Raw genomic sequence first — 10,566 nt, forward strand, 5'->3', positions numbered from 1 at the left:
GGAGCCCCAAATTTGGGAAGGGGGGGGAAGAGGGATTGGGGGGGTCCAGACACGGCCAAGGACCCCCGGATTGGGAAGGGAGGGGGAAGAGGGATTGGGGGGGGGTGTCCTGGGGCTCCCCCTGCTCCCACAGATCCCATCGCTTGTGGATTCCATAGGGAGGAAAAGCCAGATTTGGGATGGGAAGGACGGGAATTTCTTCCCCCCGTCCCCGTCCCCAAAGCCCCTCTTTGCCCCCCCCCCCCCCCCGCCCCCCACTTTTGGGGGTTCCGGGTGGAATAAAGGGGGGGACACCGGGAGGATCCCAAATTTCCCCACACACACACACTGGGGGTCCAGGCTGGGGGGAGTCGGGAGGGGGGGGAGATTCCTTTGATCCCATGGGTTTTTTATTCCTGGGAAGCCCCTCGGAGCCAGGAGCCAAATCCAACCACTTTGGGGCCAAATTCCCCCAAAGTTATGGTCCAAATTTCCCCAAATCCATGGATTTGGAGCCAGGGGCCCTCCCTGTGTCCATCACCCATTTTGGGTCAAATCCAACCAAGTTTCCACAATTTTATGCTCCAAATCCCACCAAAATTTATGGATCTGGTGCCCAGATTTCCCCCTTCACACAGGGAGGGGTGTTTTTCCTTTGCTCCCGTGGTTTTTATTCCCAGGAAGCCCCTTGGAGCCGGAGCCAGGAGCTCCCCCTGTGCCCATCTCCCACTTTTGGGCCAAATGCAGCCAAATTTCCCCAAATTTCTGGTCCAAATCCCACCAAAATTTATGGATTCGGTGCCCAAAAATCCACCGGGATCTGCCCAGCTCCAGGGATCTCCTGGGGGGCTTCCCAGCTTTTTCCTGGGAATCCCAGGGCAGGACAAGGCGGGGGGGGTTTCCAGGGATCCTCTGTCCCCCTGGGAATGGGATCAGGAGGGTGGCGGGACCTCAGACCTGGAGCATCCCATGAGTTTCCCCTCTTGCTCAGGGAGGTGTTTTTCCTTTGCTCCCGTGGTTTTTATTCCCAGGAAGCCCCTTGGAGCCGGAGCCAGGAGCCCCCCCTGTGCCCATCTCCCACTTTTGGGCCAAATGCAGCCAAATTTCCACAGATTTCTGGTCCAAATCCCACTCAAATTTATGGATTTGGTGCCCAAAGGTCCCACTGGGCGCCGGGGGGGGACAGGGACGCCCGTCCTGCTGCTCCCGGGATTTTGCTCAGGGTGGCACCGGTGGCTCCTTCCCGACTTTTCCCCAGGAATGCCCGGGCAGGACAAGTCTGAGGCGGTTCCCAGGGATCCTCAGGCATCCCTGGAATGGGATCCCACCCAAATTTATGGATTTGGTGCCCAAAGGTCCCACTGGGCGCCGGGGGGGGACAGGGACGCGCATCCCAATGCTCCCGGGATTTTGCTCAGGGTGGCACCGGTGGCTCCTTCCCAACTTTTCCCCGGGAATGCCGGGGCAGGACACGGTTGGGGCGGTTCCCAGGAATCCTCAGCCCCCCCCGGGAATGGGATCCCACCCAAATTTATGGATTTGCTGCCCAAAGGTCCCACTGGGCGCCGGGGGGGGACAGGGACGCGCATCCCAATGCTCCCGGGATTTTGCTCAGGGTGGCACCGGCGGCTCCTTCCCAACTTTTCCCCGGGAATGCCGGGGCAGGACGCGGCTGGGGCGGTTCCCAGGGATCCTCAGGCATCCCTGGAATGGCATCGGGAGGGCGGGGGGAGCTGAGGCCGCTCCGCGTCCCCTTCCAGGACACGACCCGGCGGGAGGCGAGCGCGAGGAGATGGCGATGGTGGATTCCACCTCCAGCCGCGGATCCGGGGGTAAGGAATTCCGGGGGGGGGGGGGCGGGAAGAGGGGCCGGCAGGGCCTGATCCGTCCCTCTGTTCCCGCAGGAAGGGCCCGGAGCAGCTGCCGGAGGAGGCTGTCGCTGTCCCCGTCCCCGTCCCTGCGGAGCGCCCTGCGCGGACTCTACGCCCTGGCCCTGCTCCTGTCGCTCGCCGTGGCCGTGCTGGGAGCGCTGGGTGAGCCGGGAATTTGGGGTGGGAATGCTGGGATGGGAATTTGGGGGGGGGGGGGGGGGCTGAGGCATCCCGGGGTGGAGGGGAGCGGCTGGAATTCCGCTGGGAGCGCCCTGGGGGTGGAGATGCCTCAGGAATGGGGGGAGGTGGGGGTGTTACCTGCATGGGAGCATCAGGGACCGACCCGGAGCCCGGAGGTTGGATCCCGACACATTCCAGGTGATTCCCAGGTGGAGCAGAGGGACAAGGTGCTCCTCAGGGGTGGAATCTTGGGGATGCTTTGGCAAATCCCAGATCTGGAAGCACCTGGGGATGCCCATCCCAGCCTGGCTCAGCAATCCCTGGACAGTTTAAGTGCCTTCCTGGGAGGAAAGGTGTGGAGCAGGACGATATTCCCGGGCATTCCCACCTCTCCTGACTCCCCAGAAGCTCCCAGGTGTGGAGGGGAGCAGCTGGAATTCTGGTGGGAGCGCCCCGGGTGTGGCGACACTGGGATCCCTCTGGATCTCAGGAACCACCTCAGAGCCTGGAGGTTGGATCCCATCCCATCCCATCACCTCCCAAGTGCTTCCCAGACGGAGCAGAGGGCCAAGGCGTTCCTCAGGGGTGGAATCTTGGAGATGTTCAGGCAAATCCCAAACCTGGAAGTGCCTGGGGATGCCCATCCCAGCCTGGCTCAGCAATCCCTGGACACCCTCTGTGCCAGGCAGGAGGGAAGGTGTGGAGCAGGACGGTATTCCCGGGCATTCCCACCTCTCCTGACTGCCCCGTTCCCCCCGCAGCGTTCCGGAGGGTGGATTCCATCTCCAGCCGGATCAGCTCGGCCCAGACCTTCTACGAGGAGAAGCTTCTCTCCATCCAGGAGGATCTCCAGGGCTTGGGTGAGTGGCCTGGACCCGCACCCGGAGAGGCCTTTTCCGGGTGCCCATCCCGCCACGGAATGAGGGATCTCCCTTTCCCGGCTCCCGGGGCTCCCCCAGAGCCAACCCCCTGCTTTTCTCCCGGGATTTTGGGCAGGGATGAACATCGGACCCCAAGGGGTGGAAGGGGGGGTTGGAGAAGCTGCAGGAGCAGGAGGAGGGTGGGATTGGGGAGTTCCCTTCTCCAGGGTCCTGGAATCATGGAATCACGACGAGATTGGGGTGGGAAGGGGCCTTAAGGATCCGGAGGCATCCAGGGACACTTCCCAGGAGTCCAAGTGGCTCCAAACTGTCCTGGAGGGAAGGATTTGTTCCCTGGAGGGAAAGGAAGGGTTGACCATGGATCCAGAGGGTCTCCAGGCCTGGAGAGTGGGATGGGGTGGGATAACAGGTGGATCTCGGGATGGGGTGGGATAACAGGTGGATTTCCAAGCCTGGAGGGTGGGGTGGGGTGGGATAACAGATGGATCTCGGGATGGGATAACAGATGGATCTCAGGATGTGATAACAGGTGGATCTTGGGATGGGGTGGGATAACAGGTGGATCTTGGGATGAGGTGGGATAACAGGTGGATCTTGGGATGGAGTGGGATAACAGGTGGATCTCAGGATGGAGTGGGATAACAGGTGGATCTCGGGATGGAGTGGGATAACAGGTGGATCTCGGGATGGGGTGGGATAACAGGTGGATTTCCAAGCCTGGAGGGTGGGGTGGGGTGGGATAACAGATGGATCTCGGGATGGGATAACAGATGGATCTCAGGATGTGATAACGGGTGGATCTTGGGATGGGGTGGGATAACAGGTGGATCTTGGGATGGGGTGGGATAACAGGTGGATCTTGGGATGGAGTGGCATAACAGACAGATGTCCAGACCTGGAGAGTGGGATGGGGTGGGATAACAGGTGGATCTCAGGATGGGATGGGATAACAGATGGATCTTGGGATGGGAAAACAGATGGATCTACAGGCCTGGAGGGTGGGATGGGATGGGATGGGATAACAGGTGGATCTTGGGATGGGGTGGGATAACAGGTGGATCTCCAGCCTAGGAGGGTGGGATAACAGGTGGATCTCGGGATGGGATGGGATAACAGGTGGATCTCAGGATGGGATAACAGGTGGATCCCAGAATAGGATGGGATAACAGCCGGCTCTCGGGATGGGGTGGGATAAGGGGTAGATCTCAGGATGGGATAACAGGTGGCTCTCGGGATGGGGTGGGATAAGGGGTAGATCTCAGGATGGGATAACGGGTAGATCTCAGGATGGGATAACAGGCGGATCCCAGGATAGGATGGGATAACAGCCGTCTCTCGGGATGGGGTGGGATGAGGGGTAGATCTCAGGATGGGATAACAGCCGTCTCTCGGGATGGGGTGGGATAACGGGTAGATCTCAGGATGGGATAACAGTTGGATCCCGGGATGGGGTGGGATAACGGGTAGATCTCAGGATGGGATAACAGTTGGATCCCGGGATGGGGTGGGATAACGGGTAGATCTCAGGATGGGATAACAGTTGGATCCCGGGATGGGGTGGGATAACGGGTAGATCTCAGGATGGGATAACAGTTGGATCCCGGGATGGGGTGGGATAACGGGTAGATCTCAGGATGGGATAACAGTTGGATCCCGGGATGGGGTGGGATAACGGGTAGATCTCAGGATGGGATAACAGCCGGCTCTCGGGATGGGGTGGGATAACGGGTAGATCTCAGGATGGGATAACAGTTGGATCCCGGGATGGGGTGGGATAACAGACGTCTCTCGGGATGGGGTGGGATAACGGGTAGATCTCAGGATGGGATAACAGGTGGATCCCAGGATAGGATGGGATAACAGCCGTCTCTCGGGATGGGGTGGGATAAGGGGTAGATCTCAGGATGGGATAACAGGCGGATCCCAGGATAGGATGGGATAACAGCCGTCTCTCGGGATGGGGTGGGCTAAGAGCCCCTCCCTCCCCCTGCCCAGGAGAGAAGAGCTCCGGGAACGTCTCCGTGTGCCAGGACAGGGAGCAGCTGGGCCGGGAGCTCTCCCAGCTGCGGGCGGAGCTGGAGCAGCTCCAGCGGACGCTGCAGGGGCAGGAGGCGCAGCTGGAGCGAACCTCCCGGCGCCATTCCCGGCTCTCGGCGGCGGGCGCGGGGCTCGGGGCGCGGCTGGAGAGCAGCGCGGGCTCGGTGCGGGGGCTGGCGCGGGGCGCGGAGCGGCTGCTGGCCCGGGCCGGGCGGTGCCGGGACGAGGCGTCCCGGCTGGACGCGGAGGTGCGGGGGCTGTCCCGGGACGGCTCCGGGCTGGAAGTGGCGCTGGAGCGGCTGAATTCCAGCGCGGAGCGGGGCCGGGAGAGGCTGCGGGAGCTGCGGGGCGGCGCGGCCGAGGCGGGGCGGGCGCTGCGGGCTTTGGGCGAGGAGCGGCAGGAGCGGCGGCGGGAGCTGGGGGAGCTGCGGGACGGGCGGGAGCGCGCCCGGGAGCTGCTCGGGAGCGCGCAGGGCGCGGCGGGGGCGGCGGCGCGCAGGGAGGGCGGGAATTCCCGCGGGCTGCAGGAGCTGGCGATGCGCGCCGCCGAGCTGCAGGAGCGCCTGGACAGCGCCAGCGCCGAGCTGGAGGAGCAGCGGGACAACCTCGGAGACGCCCGGTAAGCGGGATTCCCGCCGGGGAGTGCGCGCGCGGGGGCACGGGACCGGGAGAGGGAGAGGGACTTGAAAAGGGAGTCGTTCGGATCTGTATTTTAAATTTTTTTATATTTATTTTTATATTATATTTATAGATTTATGTAGAATATATAATATATTTATATATTAGTAAATATATATAATATACATTTATATATTAAATTATATATATATAATATATTATATATTAATATATAATATAATATATATTAATATAAAATATAATATATACCATATATATTATATTTATATTATTTATATTTACATTTATATTTATATTATATTTATATATTTATATAGAATACATAATATAATATATTTACATATTATTAAACACATATATTATATATTTATATATTAAACTATATATTATATTAAATATTAATATATAATATATTTACATATTATTAAACACATATATTATATATTTATATATTAAATTATATATTATATTAAATATTAATATATAATATATAATATATATAATTTGATATATTTATATATAACATATATAACATAATATATATTTATATATAATGCATATAATATAATATATATAATATATATGTAATATAACATATAATATAATATACAATATAATATATGATATAATATATAATACGATATCTATAATGCATATAATACCTATAATATACAATATAGTTTTATATAATATAATATAATATAAATTTATACATTTCTATATATATATAATATATTCATATTTATGTATTCATATATAATATAATTCGTATTTATATATTTATGTATTCTATATAAGATATATATTTATATTTATTATTAACATATATATTTATATGATACAATTATATATTTATATATAATATATTTATATAATATTATTTAGAGATAATATATTCATATAATTATATAAAAAGAGATTTAACGTATATTTATGGATATTCCTTTCAAAATATATCCATCCCTTTATTTTATCCATATTTTGAATATTTTATAGAAATTTATTTTTATGTGTTCATATATATTATCTGTATTTAGATATATTATTTATCTATTTTATATATATTTATATATTATTCTTTATACATATATATTATATATACATACATATTATTATATTTATGTAATTATATAAAATATATTATACATATTGAGAGATATTCCTTTAAAATATATATTTCTTTATTTTACCTATATTTTACATATTTTATAGAAACTTATTTTTATATATTCATATATATAACATATTTATATATTATATATTTATATATAATATATATTACATATATTACATATATGATATATATATAATATATATAACAAATATATATAAAATAAAATAAAGTATATAAAATATATTTGTATACTTACATATATGATGTAAAAAATATAAAAATGTACATTTAATGTATATTTAATATATATCTATATAAAAATTTTAATATATATTTTAGCTAGATATTTAAGATATATATAATATATATATTTCATATGTAAAATATATGTTTTGTATATTTTATCTATATTTTATTTACGTACATATATTATATATATATTTAGATATATTATATATTTATATATCAGCATATTATTTATAAAATATGTATTACAAATATATATAAAATAAAATATGGATAAAATATATAAAATACATTTTTATACTTACATATATACTGTAAAAAATGTAAAAATGTACATTTAACCTATATTTAATACATATTTATATAAAATTTTTAATATATATTTTAGCTATATATTTAAGATATGTATAATATATATTTCATATATATAATATATATGTTTTGTATATTTTATCTATATTTTATTTAAGTATATATATTATATATATATATATATTTAGAGATATTTTTTATCTATAGGGCAGTGACCCCATAGGAGCTGTGGGTGTTATAGGGCAGTGTCCTCACTGTCCCATAGGAGCTGTGGGTGTTATAGGGCAGTGTCCTCACTGTCCCTGGGGGTGTTATAGGGCAGTGTCCTCACTGTCCCTGTGGGTGTTATAGGGCAGTGACCCCATAGGAGCTGTGGGTGTTATAGGGCAGTGACCCCACTGTCCCTGGGGGTGTTATAGGGCAGTGTCCCCACTGTCCCTGGGGGTGTTATAGGGCAGTGTCCCCACTGTCCCTGGGGGTGTTATAGGGCAGTGACCCCACTGTCCCTGTGGGTGTTATAGGGCAGTGACCCCACTGTCCCTGTGGGTGTTATAGGGCAGTGACCCCACTGTCCCTGTGGGTGTTATAGGGCAGTGTCCTCACTGTCCCTGTGGGTGTTATAGGGCAGTGTCCTCACTGTCCCTGTGGGTGTTATAGGGCAGTGACCCCACTGTCCCTGTGGGTGTTATAGGGCAGTGTCCTCACTGTCCCTGGGGGTGTTATAGGGCAGTGACCCCACTGTCCCTGGGGGTGTTATAGGGCAGTGTCCTCACTGTCCCTGTGGGTGTTATAGGGCAGTGTCCTCACTGTCCCTGTGGGTGTTATAGGGCAGTGTCCTCACTGTCCCATAGGAGCTGTGGGTGTTATAGGGCAGTGTCCTCACTGTCCCTGGGGGTGTTATAGGGCAGTGTCCTCACTGTCCCTGTGGGTGTTATAGGGCAGTGACCCCACTGTCCCTGTGGGTGTTATAGGGCAGTGTCCTCACTGTCCCATAGGAGCTGGGGGTGTTATAGGGCAGTGTCCCCACCATCCCATAGGAGCTGTGGGTGTTATAGGGCAGTGTCCCCCTGTCCCCATATGAGGTGTGGGTGTTATAGGGCACTGTCCCCACCGTCCCTACCCCCCCATTCCCCTGGGATCTGTGGGGTGGAGAAGCTTTCCCAGTCTCTCCATGACTCCACGTGGGCTCCAGGGCCTGCCCTGAGGGATTTGGGGCCACCCCACCACCTCCCACCCCTTCCCATTCCCCTCCGGGCATTTGTGACCCCACAACCCCCCCGTCCGTCCCCGCAGGTACCACGGGGGCCACGCCCAGAACCGCACGGCCGACGGGTTCCGGGCGCTGGAGGGGCTCCTGGAATCCCACGGGGAGGAGATCGGGACCATCTCGGCCAACCTGGCGGCCACGGGCGGGCACGTGCTGGCCATGCTGCGCTACCTGGGCTCCGTGCGGGAATCCTGCGCCCGCCGCCTGCGCGCCCACGCCCGCGACATCCTGCGGCTCAACGGGTCCCTGGCGGCGCTCCAGGGGTCCGCCGGGATCCTGCGGGAGCGCTTCGGGATCCTCGGGGCCCGCCTGGACGTCGGGGTCCGGAACCTGTCCCTGCTGCTCGAGGAGATGAGGGCGGTGGACGCGCGGCACGGGGACGCGCTGCGGGACATCACCCTGCTCCGAGGTGAGGGAAACCTGGGGAGGTGTTCCTGGGATTGGGTGGGATTGGGTGGGATTGGGTGGACACACAGCACGGGGACGCGCTGCGGGACATCACCCTGCTCCGAGGTCAGGGAAAGGGGGGATCTGGGGAGGTGTTCCTGGGATTGGGTGGGATTGGGTGGGATTGGGTGGATGTGTGGCATGGGGACGCGCTGCGGGACATCACCCTGCTCCGAGGTGAGGGATGGGGGGGAAAGGGGAGGTGTTCCTGGGATTGGGTGGGATTGGGTGGGATTGGGTGGGATTGGGTGGACACACAGCACGGGGACGTGCTCAGGAACATCACCCTGCTCCGAGGTGAGGGATGGGGGGGAAAGGGGAGGTGTTCCTGGGATTGGGTGGGATTGGGTGGATGCTTGGCACAGGGATGTGCTCAGGAACGTCACCCTGCTCCGAGGTGAGGGAAACAAGGGGGAAAGGGGAGGTGTTCCTGGGATTGGGTGGGATTTTGAGGGATTGGGTGGGATTTGGAGGACGCACTGCAGGACCCCACCCTGCTCCAAGGTGAGGGAAACGGGGGGAAGGGGGATCCAGGGAGGTGTTCCTGGGATTGGGTGGGATTGGGTGGATGTGTGGCACGGGGACGCGCTGCGGGACATCACCCTGCTCCGAGGTGAGGGAAATGGGGGGAAAGGGGAGGTGTTCCTGGGATTGGGTGGGATTGGGTGGATGTGTGGCACGGGGACGCGCTGCGGGACATCACCCTGCTCCGAGGTGAGGGATGGGGGGGAAAGGGGAGGTGTTCCTGGGATTGGGTGGGATTGGGTGGGATTGGGTGGATGTGTGGCACAGGGATGTGCTCAGGAACGTCACCCTGCTCCGAGGCGAGGGACAGGAGGGAAAAGGGAGGGATCCAGGGAGGTGTTCCTGGGATTGGGTGGGATTTAATGGGATTTGGTGGATGCACGGCACAGGGATGTGCTCAGGAACGTCACCCCGCTCCGAGGTGAGGGACAGGGGGAATCTGGGGAGGTGTACCTGGGACTGGGTGGGATTTTGAAGGATTGGGTGGGATTTGGGGGACATGCTCAGGAATGTCACCCTGCTCCAAGGTGTGGGGGGGGAAAAGGGAGGTTCCTCGGATTTGGTGGGATTTGGGGGATCCTGATCCCAAGGGAGGTGGAGGAGGGGCCAAACCAGCCGTGCTGAGGTCAAGGAAGGGCTGGGATGTGCGGGAAGGCATCTGGAGCATCCCATGGATGAGGAGATGTCCCACAATGGGGGCACAGCAGGGAGGTCCTTCCCATGTCCTTCCATGTGCTTCCATATCCTTCCATGTCCTTCCATGTCCTTCCATGTGCTTCCATGTCCTTCCATGTCCTTCCATATCCTTCCATGTCCTTCCGTATCCTTCCATGTCCTTCCATGTCCTTCCATGTGCTTCCATATCCTTCCATGTGCTTCCATGTCCTTCCTTGTCCTTCCATGTGCTTCCATATCCTTCCATGTCCTTCCATGTGCTTCCATATCCTTCCATGTGCTTCCAACATCCTTCCAACATCCTTCCATGTCCTTCCATGTCCTTCCATATCTTCCATATCCTTCCATGTCCTCCCAAAGTCCTTCCATGTCCTTCCCCCGGTGCCAGTGCCT

The 10,566-nt window shown here is 52.9% G+C and overlaps 1 protein-coding gene across 1 annotated transcript; it reads left to right on the forward strand.

The window, feature by feature from the left end:
• Positions 1-1,771: 1,771 nt before the first annotated feature.
• On the forward strand, positions 1,772-8,970 carry LOC113984025 (scavenger receptor class A member 3-like; the record flags this gene model as incomplete). The annotated part of the gene is made up of 7 exons (XM_039378997.1): positions 1,772-1,811; positions 1,884-2,012; positions 2,792-2,890; positions 4,907-4,932; positions 5,014-5,196; positions 5,350-5,567; positions 8,553-8,970. Coding segments are annotated over exons 1-7 (1,113 nt in total), but the record flags the coding sequence as incomplete, so codon positions are not given.
• Positions 8,971-10,566: the final 1,596 nt, after the last annotated feature.

Source organism: Pipra filicauda, unplaced genomic scaffold (genome assembly GCF_003945595.2).
Source record: "Pipra filicauda isolate LSUMZ 115617 unplaced genomic scaffold, ASM394559v2 scaffold1528_size10569_pilon, whole genome shotgun sequence".
Lineage (NCBI taxonomy): Eukaryota > Metazoa > Chordata > Aves > Passeriformes > Pipridae > Pipra > Pipra filicauda.